The sequence below is a fragment of the Simochromis diagramma genome, unplaced genomic scaffold (genome assembly GCF_900408965.1).
Source record: "Simochromis diagramma unplaced genomic scaffold, fSimDia1.1 OVJJ01000618.1, whole genome shotgun sequence".
Lineage (NCBI taxonomy): Eukaryota > Metazoa > Chordata > Actinopteri > Cichliformes > Cichlidae > Simochromis > Simochromis diagramma.
This window is the reverse complement of record NW_024387423.1, coordinates 2,735,232-2,754,547: the sequence shown is the minus strand read 5'-3', so window position 1 is coordinate 2,754,547 and position 19,316 is coordinate 2,735,232. Positions and strand designations below refer to the sequence as shown.

General features: G+C 41.0%; 2 protein-coding genes across 5 annotated transcripts in view; one reads left to right on the top strand and one right to left on the bottom strand.

Moving 5' to 3' along the window:
• Nucleotides 1-19,316, bottom strand: part of ptprub (protein tyrosine phosphatase receptor type Ub) — a 190,084-nt gene that overhangs the window by 17,322 nt on the left and 153,446 nt on the right. For 2 of the 4 annotated variants that reach the window (XM_040012818.1, XM_040012820.1), the window contains 8 exons: nt 17,378-17,450; nt 17,198-17,274; nt 12,707-12,724; nt 11,151-11,187; nt 10,172-10,269; nt 3,152-3,268; nt 2,028-2,182; nt 501-636 (listed from right to left, as the gene is read on the bottom strand). In XM_040012818.1, coding sequence (XP_039868752.1) covers nt 501-636; nt 2,028-2,182; nt 3,152-3,268; nt 10,172-10,269; nt 11,151-11,187; nt 12,707-12,724; nt 17,198-17,274; nt 17,378-17,450 — 711 coding nt within the window. The remainder of the gene's footprint in view (nt 1-500; nt 637-2,027; nt 2,183-3,151; nt 3,269-10,171; nt 10,270-11,150; nt 11,188-12,706; nt 12,725-17,197; nt 17,275-17,377; nt 17,451-19,316) is intronic. The other 2 variants (XM_040012819.1, XM_040012822.1) reach the window with 1 other exon arrangement.
• LOC120722068 lies at nt 5,695-7,600 on the top strand. The gene is made up of 3 exons (XM_040012833.1): nt 5,695-5,790; nt 5,985-6,922; nt 7,012-7,600. Exons 1-3 carry the CDS (start codon nt 5,697-5,699, stop codon nt 7,555-7,557), a joined length of 1,578 nt encoding a protein of 525 aa, XP_039868767.1. The 5' UTR covers nt 5,695-5,696; the 3' UTR covers nt 7,558-7,600.

Below are 19,316 nucleotides of genomic sequence, written 5' to 3'. Positions count from 1 at the left end.
TAGTCAGAATGGGAGAAATCTTTCATAACCCGCCTTGTTCTGAATTAAACGTGCTTTAATGTTAGTGGTGTATCAAGGCCGCTGGAGAATAAATAAATATTTATTTGTAAACAAACACATGCAGTGTGCATTTAATTAGTGCGCCCCTGCAAATAGCTACAAATGCAATAAACAGCCAAGTCAACGTTGGATTTACATAATAAGAGGTAAAAATGCAAATTATGTGCACATCAAAGAACAGCACGTGCCTACACAGCAAACTGACAAAGAGACAGTCTTTTCTCTAAAACTTTAGCCGTGACCTTTACATACATCTAGAAGTGGGAGTATGGAAATGTACCCCCCTCACTTTTTGAATTCCCAAACAACAGAAGGAATTTTTACAAGCTTGGCTTTTCTGGGGGGGTTTGAGAAGATTATATTAAGGATCGAGATGTCACCTGCTAAATATGTGACATGTGCAAGAAATTGTGATTTCCTGGCTGCACTGCTGTCCTCACCTCCGTTTGAATCATGTTGATACGTCGAGAGCAGAGGGTTTTGACGCAGTTGTAGATATCCACCACGCCCTCACACTCGGCCATGTCCAACATGACATCCAGCACAATGTAGCAGCCGGTGCGACCTGCCCCCGCACTGCAACGGAAAGACCATCTTTTATAAGGAATTGTGTCTTAAAACATTAAAGGTCTGTGCATAGGATATGAGGGACCCATTGGCACAAATGGAACATAATATAATCATTGTGTTATAAATAAGTAATCAATATTGTTTAAATGGCTAAGAATGTGACAGATCTGCCCAATCTTATATATCTACAAAATGCAAGTACATGGGTCAAAAGTTTTCATACACTCGTGGGCATGAATGTCATTGTAATTTGGGGCTTTTAATGAGCTGTTCTTTTTCCAGATGGGATTGACTGGACAGCATACATCTTTGGTGGCTTTAAAAAACAAGAAATGGCTGCTCAAGTTTGAATTTATTTTGGATTTTCTCTCATCTACACAGGGTCAAAGGTATACATATAGGCCGAAATATAGACATACTCCCCAAAATCTTTTAATTATTGGTGATTAAGATTTTAAGATGTCTCTAAACTTGCCTATTAACTACTCAGTAATGATCAGGATGGAGTACAACTCACATTATCTCTTTGCAGTATAAAAAGGATTTGTTTGAAAGGAGTCACTGTACTGGCTGATACTCAAAGCAATGGGAAAGTCTAAAGACCTCGGTGAAGATCTAAGAAGGTGAATTGTAGAGTTACGCAATTTGGAAAGGATTCTTAGAGCCATTTCTAAAAAACTGCATAATACAAGATCATCAGATCAAACAAGTTATTCGGATGTGTCACTACTTTACCCGGGTTTAGAAGAAGAAAGTTGCCACCCCAGAGGAGAGGAAGTTAGGATGTTCAGGAACAACTCAAACAATAAGACTCAAGTCTACATGAACCATGAACTGGAAACTGCTGGAAACTTCAGTCAATGTCCACATTGAAACAAACTTGAAGAACTGTTAAATTGTCAAACAAGAATGAAGCCTCTGCTTCAAAACTGTCACCTTCAAGCTCAACTGAAATTTCTGGCTGCCCACATGAACAAGCCGAAACCGGAGAAAGGTCTTATTGTCAGACGTTTATTGTCAGAACTATTAGTGGGGACGTATATATAAATATATTTGACCCTGTGAGCATCAGAGAAAATCCAAGATAAATTCAAACTCGCACACTCAATTCTTGATTTTTAAAAACATTAAATATGTTTGCTGTACAATTCTTCCAACCCCGAAGAAAAAAAAATTCAAACAGTTGAAAGAAATCCTTAAAAGCGCAAAATTACCATCACATTCATGCCCATGTTAGAGCGACACATAGATATCTTATAGTAGAGTGCAGCGGTTTAGTGAGAGAGAGAGATTATACATATCTGTTACGCCAAAATAATGTATAACAGTTATAAATACAAAAGTTTATCAAAAGGTTATTAAAACATATATATAGCACTTGCAAGGCATTACGGTACCTGCAGTGAACCACGACAGGGCCAGCATCAGGTGGCGTAGAAGCTTTAACCCTTCGTATAAAAGCCAACAATCCAGTGGCGTGATAGGGCACCCCGTGTTCAGGCCAGGATGTGAAGTGGAACTGACGTACCTCATGCTTGGTCGAGTATCCTCTCTATCAACAGAAACACAGTGCACGTTAGTAGTTCAGGGAAAAAACAAAAACCATTGGCATTCTAATGCTAGCAATAGCCTACAGGCCTTGATCTCGCAGAAGATATGCTACAAACTATTCAGAGACTTTTTCCCTCTGTGATAGATGTGACAAATTTTTTTGGTTCAGAGTGAGGACACCCAGGACATTATTTACGCGGGGTGTTAGGTCTTCTAGGACAGTTAGGCCTCTGGGCCCCACATGTTAGGAGCAGCTGCAATCTGACAGATGTGCAGAAAGGAATTACTAAGGCTCTAGGGAGCTCAAGGAGGGGTAGCAGCTTTCTCTTTTCTTCTGGGAGGCTGCTGCAGTCACGTCGCAATTTCTTTTTCCATACAGAGATGACAAAGTAAAGCAATGCAAAGCAAAGATTTGTTGAAGACAGAAATCCAAAAAAAGAAAGTAAAAGAGCTATGAAAAACAAGCTGTCACCAGCTCGCAAACTCATGCCGATTTGAATAAGCAGCAGTTTGTGCCCGTGGAGAATGACTGTGACAGTGTGATGATAATGCTGTGTTTGTGCCACTGTCACTCCAGCACTGCTCTGAGCCCTTCCAATGAGAGATCCCCCAGGAGATTGACAGGATGGAGGCCATCGGGGGCACGGCACTGTAACAGCTATGCTGGAAAGACAGCAGGGGCATCCACAAAGCTACTGGTGTTAATTCCTCTCAGTTTAACACATGGACCTCGTGTCCATCAGCAAACCCCATCTAGTATCTAATCCCTTCTATTAATGCTCTACTTCTAATCCAAATTCCTGCTTCGCCAGGTAACATGATTAAGTTGTGTTTACATTGGTGAATCACAGAAAGAGATGAAGCAAAAACAGAACAAGATAAAAGGAATGTGTTTACGAGTAATCATAGATGATGTTCTACCAGGAAAGAGCAATCACAAACTGAGAATATAAAGAAATGCAAAACTCACCCTCTCCACTGCAAAGGTGCGAACTGTGTATTCAGCGAGTGTCTCTGTCTTAAGAAGAGTGATTTTGATGTCACCATACATCTCGGTGTCCTCTGGCCAATATTTGCAGCATTTCACCTGTTTCAAAAACGCGAAGGCGAAGTTTTAAACAATATTCAGAACTGCAAAACTGTAGAAAACGTGAGAGTAGTCAGTCTGCAGACAGAGAATAGTCAAGACACAATCTATTTTTTAAGTTTTAAACTTCTTTTTCTCCTTTTATATACTATCAGCATGTTAACAAATGGCTCACTGTGTTGCGTGAAATCACTACCCACACTTTTATTGAGTGGATTAAGCGGGTTGGTTTATGGTTTTGTGCACAAGCCATGCATTTATAGACTCCATCATGAACCGACGGCTCTCTGCTGAATTCCCACTGACAGGCAGCGCTAACTCAAGCAAAAGATCATTGGATGTATAAGATCTTTCTCAAATCTTTTCACAAAAGACACTGGAGGCTCAGTCATCTTTACTTCCTAAAATGAAGAGTAATGGTCTGAAGGCTTAAGTTAGGGTTTGTTAGATAAATCTAAGAGCCCCCCTAGCATGTTTCCTCGTGTCAGTATTGGATTTCTAGGGACTAAAATCCTTCCTGCGACATTTGAAATGAAACCACTGCATTTAGAGAGAGCGCATAATAAAATACTACTCTTTAAAAACACGACCAAGCCATTTTCAACAATTCATTCCAAAGTAAAGGAGATAATTGTAAAATGCATGAACACTATTCAAAATAATGAGATGATAATAATAAACGTGAAGTACTCAATTTCATGGTTTAACCACAACAGAAATATAATGATGTGAAATTTAACAAGTTAAAAAAAAATGTATTTATTTATTTATTTATTTATTTATTTATTTTGGGGGGGGGGGGCACACTTCAAATGATGTGGAAGAAAAAAATAGCAACCTGTTCTTTTGCAGATATCTTATCTTAGAGAGTAAAGAGAAGAACAACACAATAATCACATAATGAACAGCAGGGCAGTAATCTTTTTATTGTACCACCACCCAGTACAATGGAGGTAATTCTTTTTAATTTAATGGACGTGTTATTAGGATTCAGCCACACAGACCACTTCTCCAAACTGGACAAATGACTACTGTGTGATTTTCACCATCCGCCACAGTATATGTTTCTCCCGGCTCGAATGAAAAGGCTGGAATATTTAAGGTGGGATTTAAAGTAACTATGTTTATGTAAGGTAGAAAATAATACTGCTTAAGTATAGCAAGCAGAGCGTGTTCACAGACAGCAGCTCTAGATTTGTGGCCTGGAATACTGTATATATGCATTTGCAAGAATTGCAGTTTCATGATGTTTGAAATGCATGCATTCACCAAAAAACTCCACAGTAGCACACAGAGACAGGTTTGTGATGATTTCTGAACATGGTACAGAAAGTTAAAGCTATCTGAGTTCATTTATAAAAGTAAAATTCAATAGGACTTTTGGTCCATCCTTGGGCAATACTTTAAAACACTTAAACCCCCGCGGAGCCATCATTTTGCGTTTCTACCTATAAAACCCGGAGAGCAGTCAAATGGTGTAAGTGGAAGCTAAACTGGCTAGTCATTCATATGTATATTAGGCTGTTAAGTAGGAATTCTGGAGGGAGGGGAGTGGGGGAGTGGAGTGTTACAGTTTGCCATCTTAGGGAGAAATCAACACACATGGGTGTAGGTCCTTTGTTGCTGACATTTATTGATAAAAACAGTACAGTACAAAAAACCAACCATTTGTACACATATGTACAAATAATAATAAAAAGTGAGTGAGTGAGTACATTTCTACATTTTCAGCAATCACTCACAGTCCTGGCACTGCCATGGTATCTGTCGTCTGCATTTACCACATGTATATCTGTAGCAGTGAACACATTGCAAAGTGGCCTGATTTCTCTTGCATTTGTGTTTGACCTGACACGTGGCTCGTTGTTTTGTTGTAAAGGGTGGCAGGGCTTGGCTTCCTTTTGGTAGTGGAGCATTGACCAGTCGTCCATTGTGGCATCGATGTGATCACACCTTGTTTTGTTGTAAAGGGTGGCAGGGCTTGGCTTCCTTTTGGTAGTGGAGCATTGACCAGTCGTCCATTGTGGCATCAATGTGATCACACCTTGTTTTGTTGTAAAGGGTGGCAGGGCTTGGCTTCCTTTTGGTAGTGGAGCATTGACCAGTCGTCCATTGTGGCATCAATGTGATCACACCTTGTTTTGTTGTAAAGGGTGGCAGGGCTTGGCTTCCTTTTGGTAGTGGAGCTTTGACCAGTCGTCCATTGTGGCATCAATGTGATCACACCTTGTTTTGTTGTAAAGGGTGGCAGGGCTTGGCTTCCTTTTGGTAGTGGAGCATTGATCAGGAAGCCAAGCCCTATATATATGATACAATCTCACTGCACTTCGCCTAATCCTTCATTGCCCTGAAGAATTCTGTGGTGTACGGACCTCCTCTCCAAGGAAAGAAAATGCAGAGAAGACTGACCACTCAGCAGGCCTTGGAAATGATCCTGAGGGAAGTCGACCCTTGTGACTCAGATGGTGAAGACTTACAAGTTCAGCCAGATTCGGACTCAGAGCTGTCTGATCAGTCTTCCGGTTAGTTTCATTTCATGTTATTTCCTTTTTCATTTCAAACAAGTAAGTGGATGTAGTTAGTAAGTAAGATATTTCAGACATTATTCTGATACAGAGGAGGAGATACTGGAATTATAATTAGTATCTATGCATGCATTTGTGATTTTGTTTGACCTTCCCATTTTGCTCACAATTTGAATTTGTTCACACTGCAGATGAGGAGACTGCTTCTCCACCGAAAAAGAGACCTTGTTTGGGGACTGAGACAGCGAAAGATGGCACAGTGTGGCGTGAAGAACATGTGGGGACCTGTCTCCCTTTCACCCCAATAGAAGCGTACGCTGCAGATGGAGAGCCAACGGCTAAGGCCAGGAGAAGTATCTCGAGTCGCCTTCAGAGCTTCCTGTGTTTCATCACTCTTGACATGCTTCGTAGCATTCAAGAATGGACTATTCAACATGCACAGCAAACGGAGCATGTTCATTGGTTCATGGACCTCCCTGAACTAATGGCATTTATTGCAATTGTGATCTTGCGGGGGGTTTACAGGGTTCCATCTGTAAATGACTGCTGGTCAGCAAACCTGGGAAACCCACAGATAATTGGAACTATGGCACGAAACCGCTTCCAAAACATCATGCAACACCTACGCTTTGATGACAAGTCCACCCGCTGTGATCGAGCAAAGACTGACAAGTTTGCTGCAATTTCCAGTGTGTGGGGATCATTTGTCACCAACTGCATCACGTGTTACAACCCTGGTCTACATATCACCGTTGATGAACAGCTTTTCCCATCAAAGACTCGGTGCTGTTTCCTGCAGTATATTGCCAGTAAACCGGACAAGTTTGGGATCAAGTTTTGGGTGGCTTGCGACCTAAAATCCAAGTACATTTGCAATGTCTTCCCATATCTTGGCAAGGACCCCAATCGTCCCACTGGGGAGAGACTTTCTGAAAATGTAGTAATGAGGCTGATGGAACCATTCCTAGACAAGGGCAGAAATGTTACCACGGACAATTTTTTCACATCGCTTTCACTTGCACAAAAACTTCTTAGACGGAAAACCACCATCCTCGGCACAGTCAACAGGATTCGCAGGGAAATTCCTCAATCCACTAGACAGACAGATCGCAATGAATTCACCACTCAGGTATGTTACAGGTCTTTTGTGGTTCTATGTTTATGTGTTTCATTGTGTGTAAAAGGGCTATGGAAATAACAATTTATCTTATTTCTTAGGTGTTTTCAACCTCTGCTGCCACGCTGACGGCGTATGCGGCCAAACGGAAGAAGACAGTCTATATTCTTAGCAGCATGCACAGCGTGGTTCAGACTGATAACACCACCAAAAGGAAGCCAAACACTGTCACCCTTTACAACAAAACAAAGTGTGGCGTGGATGTGATGGACCAGATGGTTCGGGAGTACACTGTCTGCAAAGGAACACGGCGCTGGCCAGTCGCCGTGTTTTATAACATGATTGACATGGCAGCACTGAATGCACATGTGCTGTATCAAGCATGCACCGGGACGAAGGAAAGACGGGTGGACTTCCTGGTGGCGCTTGCAACAGAGTTGGCTAACTCTCATGTAGCTGGGAAGAAGGCAAGAAAAGAACAGTTGCTTCAGGCACAACCCTCCAAACCTAGCCCTGGGAAAAGAGCCACGTGTCAGGTCAAACACAAATGCAAGAGAAATCAGGCCACTGAGCGATGTGTTCGCTGCTACAGATACACATGTGGTAAATGCAGACTACAGATATGGCAGTGCCAGGATTGTGAGTGATTGCTGAAAATGTTGAATTGTTTGTACTCACTCACTTTTTATTATTATTTGTAAATATGTGTACAAATGGTTGGTTTTTTGTACTTTTTATCAATAAATCTCAGCAACAAAGGACCTACACCCATGTGTGTTGATTTCTCCCTAAGATGGCAAACGGAAACACTCCAAGTTGGTGACTTTTGGAGATTTATTTCCCTGGATGATTGAGAATGCATCAAGAAGTTCACAGCTTTTAGCAGCTCCCCCACCCCCTCAATCACACACCCCCACTCCCCTCCCTCCAGAATTCCTACTTAACAGCCTAATATACATATATTGTTTCTGTCAGATGTGCGGTCAGCCGAAGCTACAAATTAAAATTAACTTACTAAAAGCAACAAGTTGCTGTTGATGTGTGTTTACAAAGTATCCTTATATTCATCCCAGCTGCCCCCTAGCTAACAGAACCAGCCCAGTGTTGGAGCAATAGAAGTCGTCTCTGAGGCAGAAAAAAAGCTGTGGGTGCACTCGGCTTCAGAATAAAGCAAACACTACAACACAATAACATCAGTAAACTGCGCGCTTTATCTGAAGATTTCTAAGACACATCTTGAAACTTCCTTTATTTTAGAAAATGCATAACAGCAATCTGAAAAAGTAAATATAACTGTCTGACTGTAGCTTAAGACGTTTAATAATTTACCCTTGAACCGTCATGCAGCTGTTTTTCTTAGATTTATAGTGTACATATTATTGATTAATGCAATCTGCACCACCCTTACACAATGTCAGGCTTTTTTTAACTAACCTCATTTTAGCTTTTCTTTTGTTGTTATCACTGTTGTATGTATCAATGTTTGAACTCTCCCATAATGACCCTTACTAGGTGCCTGTGGCACAACTTTGCTGTTAATTTATTGTTTATTGTAGACTATACTATGCTGCTGTAACACAGCAGCAGGCTAAATGAGGGATCAATAAAATAACCTGCCTGTCTAACTGGTTAGGAGGTAAATGAGACAATTATGATAGCATACAGTAAGTTGCTATCACCAAGCCAGATAAGCAGGGAAATATTCTCTTTTGGTGTTTTGCAGCATTACCTTGGCATGAAATCGCACAATAAACTGCATGTGTGTTAAATACAGGCAGTTTAAATAAATCCACCAGAATCTTTAAATAAATCTACCAGAAGCAGATGGCTGGCTTAATGACATAAAAGGAAGGAAACAATTTGCCTGGTACTGTCCAAACAAAGGCTGAGTCACGACAGAGTGAAAATAGGACGGCAATGTCCTTGTGATTAGGAAAGAAAACAAAGCAAACAAGAATGGTGGCTGCACAAAGATTTCACTGAACCTTTGTTGCATTCAGTGACCTATTACAACTTGTAACAGCGACCAACTGGTTGCCCAAAGGTTGAGCCGCAACACCCTCGACCTCTGACCAACCGCTTTCAATCACAAGGCAATTGCAGGGGTCACCGGGTGGGAGGCAACGTGTCTCCAAACACTCATTGTGCGAATTGAACTGACTGCAATCAATCTCAGATACATCGGTGAAAGTTTGCAGATAACTGGCATAGAATTTATAAATACAGACAGATTGCCAACATGGTGAAATCAATCTAAGTCAATCTGTGCTTCTCAGCAGTAGGGGGTGAAATTCAGCTGATTGTATTCTGGTTACACGTCCAGATAATGATCTCTCTCTCTCTCTCTCTCTCTCTCTCTCAGGTAGAGCAGGTCCTCTACTAATCAGAAGGTTGGAGGTGCAATCCCTGGTTGCTCCAGGATATGCCAAATATCCTACGTCAACACATTGACCTCTAGTTGGTCTTCGATTGTTTGTGATTGTCAGCAAGTTGTATAAAGCGCTTTGAGTGCTTAGGTAGAGCAGCAAAGTGCTATTTAAAGACCAGTCCATTTACCATATAAAAGCAAGGTTGTCAAGGATGTTATTCTCCACTTAAATCACCATCCAGCAGCAACTACCTATTTGTGGAGGAGTTTCTGTTTCAGTTATGAAGTTGTGACTCAATCTGAATGTAATTAACTGAATTTGTCTTTAATGTGACTTTCTCTGTATATTGGAGGGAACAGATTTGTATTTGTGTTGACGTATCACAGTTAATTGCCATATTAAAACAAATATACTGCATGTAATTGCCAACTTCCTCCCATTTATTTGCAAACTGAGCCTGTCATTTTATCGTCTTGACACAGCAAAGCCACTTTGATGATGGCAAGTGACTGCCAGTGGTTGAAGCACTGGCCCCTGTCTTCAAAGCAACCATTTCAAAGGGCAACGTTGCACTCGGCTCCAGTAGTTTTGTCTCCCGTGCGACTGTAAGCTAACAAAGTCTGCAGGTCAGCACCTCTAAAACTAGTCATTTACCATACATTTAGTTTAATCTGTCCAAAAAGCTTCCAATTCACCAGATATTATCTTTCTGCAGTACTCGTTTTTTCCCAGTCAGTGCTAACTCACCGTTTCCATGCAGAGCAGGGTTGCAAACGCATAAAAAGCCTTTCATATTGACACCAAAAAGTCCCCTTATGATAAATGTGGTCTTTTTCTGAACACTGATTGGTGACAGGGACGGGGGAGGAAAAGGAGAGTGTACATCACTTACCCTGCCAACCTCCACCAGCTTAGTGATCATGACGATGCTGAAGCAATTTTCCTGCCACACCATCCTCCAAAAATCATAGAGAGTCTCCTGCTTAGGACCTAGTGGGAATAGGGAAGAAATAACAGAGGAAGAGACAAAAACGGCAGCATCAAAGCCTGCCCTCTCAATAACGGAGTTTCTGCTGTGAAATTTTGTATTATTGCGACCTAAGTGTCCTTTCTCAGATGGCAGGGTACTGATCTTTCGAGATTGTGCCATCAATAAAGTTATTGGAAATTCCAGGCAGGCAGAAGTAAGAGGCAATGGGTGACAAAACAACAGCAGTAGCTGATGATGAAAGCCCGGGGGACCGCCAGTCACTCACCAGGATCTGAGCAGGAGACGTTTAGGAAGTGAAAAACAGCTTTAAAAACGGGGATCACGTAGGAAGAAAAAGCTCTGAAACAGGAAAGTGCAGCTGACATCTTCTTTCTTTCCTTTACGTTTCATCTGCCTCTATCTGTTTAACAGGAGGGAAAGGAGGTGCGGGCGGAGGATGAACAGACCCTTAGGGATTTTGTGATGGGAGCTCCCTAGAAACTTGCTCCTCCTAAGAGGGAACGCTCATATTCCTGCAGATCCCAAGTGACCATCTGAAGCAAAAGTGCGTTTGAGCGACAGCGACTGAACTAAAGGTTCTCTGCGTGACAATGGACACATCGCTCCACATGTCACAGAGACTAAGAAGCTATAATTAATGTGTTTAATTATTCAACTCTACTCATAATTAATTCAGTGACTTCCCTAACACAGGCTCCATGGTTTGATAGTCACACTATCACCTTTGAAATTGGCAGAGAGATGGTTTTGGCAAGGGACTGTGCATGAGTAGGATCGTTGGCTGGATCATCTTCAATTTATTAAACTTCAACAAAAGGTACTCGCTGTACTGAATTCCCGCACACACAATTACACACCACAGCCTTGCCGGGATACTCACCCTGAGTGGCGATGAAGTGGTTGGATCGATGGTAGCCCTGAAACAGAGAAGAGGGATGACATGCTGAGTAAGCGATCTGCACCATAGGCACAGCTGTATGGGTGTCTCTCTCTCTCTGTGCTTCCCTCTTCCTTCCCTTGTTCCCTACATTCCCCTCTGTAAAGCCTGGTTTCTGTCTAATTCGTCATTGCTGTCTAACCTACTGACGCCTCCAGACCGCCTCCTTACCCTCGTTGACTCTGCAGACACGTGACGAACAAGTGCCGTTTCTTGAAAAACTGCTGACATCCCTAAAATAAGCTATTTATTCAGCTTGTCAGGCTAGTTAAGCAAACAATGCCTGAAAAGATATGATAAAGAACCTACAGGTGTGCATTTCTAAATTTCAGGTGTCCGGTTTATTTAGCCATCTCTGCCTCGGAGTGCCTACTCATAAAAATAAATCAATTTTCGTTGGAGATGCTATATGCACTGGGCGACGAATTAGCAACCCAAGAGGAAATTTCATCCTGAAATTCTTCCACTTGTCACAAGCCATACAGCTGGATCTGTGTCTTGCACACGTTACACATCAATGCACGACACCAGCAGTCTTCAAGAGGAAAATCAAAAGTACACAGCAAAGTTTTCTGAAAACCTTTATATCAAAGGATGTGACAACATTTGATATAGATGACAGACATTTTCATATGGCGAGTATGGGTTGAATATGAATGAACAATGAGATGTCACCTCTACAGCCTTGAGGGGGATAAACATGACAAAGACCACCTGAGGGACTTTGAAGCATAAACCCTTTTCAGGATGAGCAAACTGTTCAAAGGAGGTCCTCCTGGAAATAAGCACTGCTTAGCTAACCTTTTAAACGAAAGGAGACAACTGCCTTGAGATTGTATGAAAACATCAGCCAGAAAACTGCATAGATGGTTCCCTGTTTGCTGAGAGGAGCAGCTGGAATGATAATTGATGCTGCAATTACTTAACTTACAGGAGTCCGTGGAGGGGGAGAAGGCAGGTCAGGAATAATCTGAGAAGATTGCCAAGCCCACAGGCTCTCATCAAATCAGTATGATGAGGCAATCCATGTTGATAACACTATTTTTTATCTTTTTGCAGAGGGCATCTTCGTAATATTTTGAGTCCATCCACATTGCTGACGGATTGCTAAACTGAATCGCATCCACTCAGATAAATGTGGACATGTTTGAAATGGAGATGGATGACCAGTGCTGTGAGGCCTGCTATCCACAATTTCTCAGGCCCTGGCCAAACTCTATCAGCATGAATGCCAAGCTTTCTCCATATGAGACGGTTGCCATAACAACCGAAGATCCTCCATCCAGAGAGAGGACACATCTCTTTGTGTTCATTTAAAATCATGAGCTAAAAAGGGCATTTCTTTTGCATTTGATTGGTTTAATGCGCACTAACCTGATACACCCTGACCTTTGAGCATTTGTGGATAGAGGACAGTGGAAAGAGTAAGGAGGAAGGGGGTAGAGGGAAAAGGGAAATAGAGCAATGGCAGGCAGAAGAACGAGCAGTTAAGTACTTACTTCCCTGTTAATCCGAATCTACAGGGTCCGAGGTCGAGGAAGTGAGGTGGGAAGTAGAAAAGAAGACATATAGGCTAGTTAATGAAAGAAGCTTTAGGAGGTATGGTTAGAACAGCAGGGAAGCCTGCGTGTGCATAGGTGTTGATGAAAGAACAGCAAGAATTAGCTTCATCGTGTGTTAGCGCAATGACTTTGTGTGAATCAGTGACCTAAGGCCAATCCTGTTTGATCAACTCTCTTATCTCTCAGTTGTGTTTTTGTTCAAATTTGTGTTTTCTTTCCTTTTGAATTTGGCTTTAAAAGTATGCAAACAGTATTTTCATTGCATCTCGCAAATTCAAAGCAGCTAGTAAGCTTATATTAGTACTCTGCTTATTTAGCATTTTGCTCTCGTTGGCAAATTCATGATGCACAGTTAAACAGGGCGGTAGACCTGCAGTTATTCTGCACAACCAGATAATGTCTTCTTTATTCTGCATTTGCTTTAACTCATGCACTGCATATAACACTTAACAACAGAATGTGGTGTGCTAGTTACTTATTTAGCCACAAGATTTCGATACCACGCTCAAAAATTCTTTTCATTTTTTAACTTTTAGTCTTTGGCAGTCAGTTCATGAACAAAGCCGAGTACAGCTGTGCTACCGATTTGCAATGAGGAAAAAAGAAAAGGAAAAAGCATTCTCCCATTAGGCCAGAGCTAATTATGCTTAATATTTATCACTTTAAAGCTTATTGGTGCACGCCTTACCTAACAGGACTTTTGAAACCGTACAATCCAACCAGCGCACCGAGGTCTACGAACCAACTCCTCTTGGACATTCTGAGATCCAGACTTTGAAGCAGAGTCTTTTCAGTGGTGGCTCCTAATCTTTGGAACAACTTACCTTCTTACATAAGAGCTGCAGTGTCTCTATCATTTGAAAACACTTTGAATAACCTATTTTTTCTCCCTTGCTTTTGGGTCTAGTTGAGCGAGGAATCTTATTTTTCATACAAAAACAGCCTTATTTACCTGTTTTATTTGACTTCTAGTGTGTTTAATTAGTGACTGTTCCATAAAGTGTATATTTTATATAGCTTTTACAGCACTCTGGTTAACTGAGGCTGTTCAAATTAAGCTACAAAAATAACCTAATTTGACTCTACAGCAGTCTCAGTTTCTTGTGTGCCCCTTGGGACAATTTTCAACCACCACCCGCGACAGACCATTTCTAGAAAACAGACAACTATACCATTGTAAGAGAGATATTTTCAAATGCAAACAAGATTGGTTCATACTTTATTTCTTAGGCTTGATCATTAAAAAAGCTTTATTTGTGGGAAGTGAATGGGCTGAGCCAGAACCAAAACAACAAGAACAATAGAAAAGTGTCATGATTCACAGCAAGCGAGTAGTTTTCATTTAAATTAGTCCATATTGAAGTTTTCCTTTATACAGTCGAGCTTACAACAGAACTGAAAATGACTCAAGTAATGTCAAATAAGGGCTTCCTCTAATTTCACTGTAATATACACACTAAAACCCTTTTTACAGATTTAAATTCATAAAATCTCACTGAGGCACAAAGGCAGACTTAGTATAATTTATTAAGATTTAAACACTAAAAAAGCATGTTTGCTTTAGTTAGAATATGTGATGACTAAGTTCAGTTTGATCAGACCTTGTTACAGCCTGCGAGTGTTGCTATCAAGGTGCTGTCCACTGTTTGGTAAGTGTGAACATTGCACAACGTGCACATGCACGATGCTACTATCCGTGCCAGGGTTCATTACCAGGAGGCAGTCTTGAGTCCAGATGAAAGCTAGAAGGCCATTCAGACATGCACTCCCGTCCTGTTAATCTGAAAGCGTCTGATCGTGTCATCGTCATATCCAAATGGAAACCCTGGACCTCTTTTGAAATGCCTCCTAAGTGAATGCATCCAGTCACATCACCAGATAGCTACTATAAGATTATGACTACATCTTTATAAATTGCTCAGATCGTCACAGAATCCTTGTAAAAGTATAAACAGCATGAACTTAAAAACATTTTTTCTTTTCATTCAGAAATAAGACTCGTTTACCAGCACGATGCACTCATTGCCTTAAGTGTAACAAGTTGTTTGAATGTAAGACAGCCTTGCACATGCTGAAGCCATAAGAAACAGTAACATAAAGGGGAATTAGATCTTTATAACACAATGCTGTCACTTTAACAGGCAGATAAAGCCCAAAAGTGTAACATATCCCGTGTCTGAAAAGGAGTTGTACTGCTTTTAAGGATTTAACATTAGACCACTGTCTGTCACTTTTTCAAACAACAACAAAGGCCCTCTCTGCACTGCCTGTCACTACAGAATTGCATATGCATGCATATCTCAACACTCGCATCGACTCCTCGCATGACAGATGAGTGTCCTCCTTGTCTGCGTATCCCAGCTAGCCATACTCGTAGGATTTGGCGCACATGTTTGGCTGCGTATGCAATCGTCATGAGGATGGGGAGAGAGGGTTAATCACACGAAGCGCAGTGTAATCATAGTTAATCCTGAAGCACCCGCAGATTCAGATTTTGCTAATCTCCTATTGATTAACTTATCACCTTTTTTTCTGCGTGAACACTGCCCAACAACACTGTGTGAAAAGCAAGTGAACAGATTTAAATTTGGACGAAAAAAGGAGAAATTTAAAGCAAAAACTGAGAAAATCTTTGTATTTTTAGGGCCTTCTTATGCATATAACAACAAGATATTACCGTACTGCTATTTGTTATTTACAATATTTACATAGATTAACCCAGCATGGATAAAGAGTGTAATGGTGTAAGAGTATCTTCCTGAAGTGGGAGGAGCCTGTTGAGCCCAGTTATGAGGTGAGCCCATGGAGACATTAGGTTCAATTTCTTTGCTGGGAAAATGTCATCTGTTTTAGAGTTTAAGAATTTAAATAAATATTGTAAATGTGTGTTTGTTTACTGTCACGAACACCCCAAAACTCTTGATGCAGATAAAATGCAAAGTAGCAACAGCCATTAAGCACTGCTCTGCTCTCTCTGGTCTGCAAATGCTACAAGAAGCTGGTTCAGATATGCAAAGTTCTGTACACATCAGAAAGAAAATGCAAATAACCAGTCATTAAGCGACAAAGAGAGAAAACAGAGATCCAGCACTTTGTCCCCTCTGCTCTGAAAGCACGATAATGTTTCAGAGGGAGGAAAAACTTTTCCATTTAACCTCTGGTGAAATAATCACAGGCTGTCCAAAATATGCTCCACTGCGGCTGAGTACTTACAATTCATCTCGCTGGGTCAGGGAGTAACATCACTGACACTGACACTGTAGTGGCTGCTGAGTGGTGTTTTCCCTCTAATGCCCGCATGTCTGTGCCCTCAACGCTAATGGAGACCCTCACAATAACTACAGCCTAACAGCAGGCCAGGTTTTTAATGCCCTCTCATTGTAATGAACTCTCTAAAAGCATCTCACCACTGGCCTTTCTGTACAGAGTGTCAAACATTTAATGATACGATTTGGCCAAAAGGTAGAATTCACCCAAAATCAAGTCAATGTGAGGAACTAAAAATGACATAATTTGTCTTTAATGTATATCTTTTATAAATGTCTGGCAGACTGTTATCCTAAAAAAAAGAAGAATTATTTAAACTCTAACCATCCTCAAATGGAGTTGGGTGTACATAAGCACTTCTCTCTTTTATTCTTTTGTTTTACAGTCTGCCATACTTACAGTAGTCCCACTGAGAGGTGTGCAAAATAAATTTTGCAAGATCTAGATTGCCAGACTTCCCTTGACATTTCTCAAACGAACAGCAGTGTCACAACTATGACAGAGGATTCACAGGGAAACTGAAACACAAGTTTCTGCTTTTTTCCCCCCACATTCCTGGTTAAATCATTTATTAATAACTAACTGCTGCCTTCTAAGCACACGCGCTTCTGTTTTCTCAGTAAAAAATATAGCCTCGGCTAGCTGTAATGAATGACAACACATATGAATGGGAAACGTTAGCAACATACACATGTATTTCATATGATAAGTGAGAGATGTTGACTGCATGTGGTGTGACAGGAGGTGAACGGTGGAAAGGATCATCTCTGCTCGGCCCATCCAGAGATTGAATGACGACAGGGATGTCTATTTAATTTAGGGGGATTTGTAGCATCGTACAGAAAGGTTCATCTACTCTGCAAAGCATTAAATATATTTATCCTGTTCTGTTTTAATAAAAGTGATGGCACAGGTAAGTCTGGGTCAGGGATCCAATGTGGCAATTGACAACCATGGCATTTGGCAAAACACTGTCGGGAACGGTGTCTGATTGGATGAAAGCCTCCAGGTGAAAGTGGGGCAGCAGACTGGTGGGCTTACAGGAATGAGAGAGATGGACTGAGGCTTTGCAGAGTGTGAGAGATAGAGACTCAGCAGAGGCTATTTGTGTCCCATATTGAACCAAGACAGGAAAAAACAGAAAAGCAGAATCAGACTTACGTCAATGTAGTTTGCGTTAATGTAGTCTGAGTTGGGGTCTCCCAACAGAGGGTGGAGCTTCACTCTGTGTCGATCATCTGAGGGAGATAAAAATAAAAGAGCAAAGAAATATTAAAAATACCACTGTCACAACATTTTCTGTGTTTTTATTGATTTTTTAAACATTTTCTGATTACTTACATCCCAGCAAGGTGTCATGCCTCCCTTTTGTTTTGTCTTTTTTCTTTGTGCAGTCCCAGCCATCAAAGAAGCTCTGCGGATGAAGACGACACTTGTTGAAGATTTCAAGAGCAAAATCAAACACCTCCTAATCACAGTTTTCTCATGTTTTTCCAAGACGAAAAGGAAGATTGCATCTTGCGGTCAACAAGGAGCAGCAGCTTAGATCGAGAGCTCCTGTACACTAGGAAGTTTGGGGTTTTATGCATTATATGTAATTAAAGAAAAGATCTGTGTTAGCCGCAGATAGTCCTCGTCTGATCCCAGAGCCCTAATAAGTCACGGACCCCCCATTTGCAGCTAATCTTGTTAAAGCCCTCAGCAATTTAGAACTGGGTTTAAAGCTTTTGTGTCAATGAAAGTATCAAGAGGCAAACCAAAATAATCCAAGAATTAATTTTTTTCCCCACAGAGAAATAATGTCAGTTACATACAGTTCGGAGTGTCAGAGGCACATTCATCTGAAACTAATGAACACATTTAAATGTCAAGCTTCAGCTTTAATTAAAGCAGGTGAATTATGTACTGCGTATTAAAGAATACAACATGCCCAGAGATTAGAAATCAAAAGCAATTTGTCAGATAAACACAAAATCAAACACTATCATCATATCTATCATCTTGTGTGTTTGCCATCTTGTTCCGTTTATGTAATTCAGGGTCGCGGGGGGGTGGAGCCTATCCCAGCAGCGACAGAGAAAGAGGCGGGGACACCCTGGGTAGGTTACACAGAGAGAGCGAGACAACCATTCACACTCACGTTCACATACTAAGAATCCCGTTAAACTAACCCCACTAACTGCATGTGTTTGTACTGTGGGATGAAGCACCCGAATGATCCCACACAGACATGGGGAGAAAATCCTAACATCACACATATAGGCTCCGGCCAGATGGACCTTGTGCATTTGCTTCTAAATAATCCCAAATAAGAGAAAATAACTCCGCCACAGGCAATGTGGTGCAGGGAGACGCTCGTGTTTTTGATTACTAGTGAACTGAGGAAATACCAATCATTCCCTGAGAATTAAAGGTGGCCATAACACGATGGAAATGCTTCCATGAAGTGCGTGGGACTGTAAACAACAATACATGCTGTCGTCATGGCTACAGCTACTAATGGTTCTGATAATGCAGGAACCGCAGGTACTGCTGAAAGCAGTCCATATGAAGCTTTGAGAGGTTTTTTTAAAAAAAAAAAAAAACACGTGACCCTGACCTCGAGCACAGTTCGGGTGAAGAGCCATTAGGTGATTACTGTGTGTAAGGTTGATTACATTCTGACCAGTACTGCGGAGCAGGAATTGTAAACGGATGGATGGATAAGCTCATCGGTCCAGCTGGATGAGATAAAAAAAATTTCACATTTGAGAATGTCCCCGAGAAGCAGAATTAATAAAATAAAAAAATATGACTAAAAAGGTAAGACAATAAGACAACTGCTTACTTTACAGAACCGAAATCAATCAGCTTTAGGTCATGCTAAGTGCTAAAGAACATACTTGCATCTTTTTGTTCTTGGCTTTAGAAAGTAAGCTATGTGTGTTTCTGTAATAGTGCAGAATACTTTATTTATATATTTATGTATCTCTTTTTCTTTTTAAAGAAAGCATAAGAAATGAAGAGGAGCTAGCTTGTTTTGGGACTACAAGCTTACTATAAAAGGATAAAGTAGTCCATTTTCATTTGTGTGAGTGAACCTCCAGCCTAGCTTGGTTATCAAAAGCACATTTACAACTCCATCAGTGTGGATGTTATTGCTTTTTAACCAAGAGCGTGCCTTTTAACCCCCAGGTCATTAGCAAAGTAACATGGCTATTAAGAGCACACGAGACACCTTTAACAGGCTTCTTGTTTCTCTTTTACAATCCTGAGAAAAACAAAAATAACTTACTTGCTA

Excerpts from the sequence above, each read along its gene's own strand:
- LOC120722068 (XM_040012833.1), top strand. The coding sequence starts at position 5,697 with ATGATCCTGAGGGAAGTCGACCCTTGTGACTCAGATGGTGAAGACTTA. Across the intron at positions 5,791-5,984 it reads GCTGTCTGATCAGTCTTCCG|ATGAGGAGACTGCTTCTCCA; the intron begins GTTAGTTTCATT and ends TTCACACTGCAG. Across the intron at positions 6,923-7,011 it reads GCAATGAATTCACCACTCAG|GTGTTTTCAACCTCTGCTGC; the intron begins GTATGTTACAGG and ends CTTATTTCTTAG.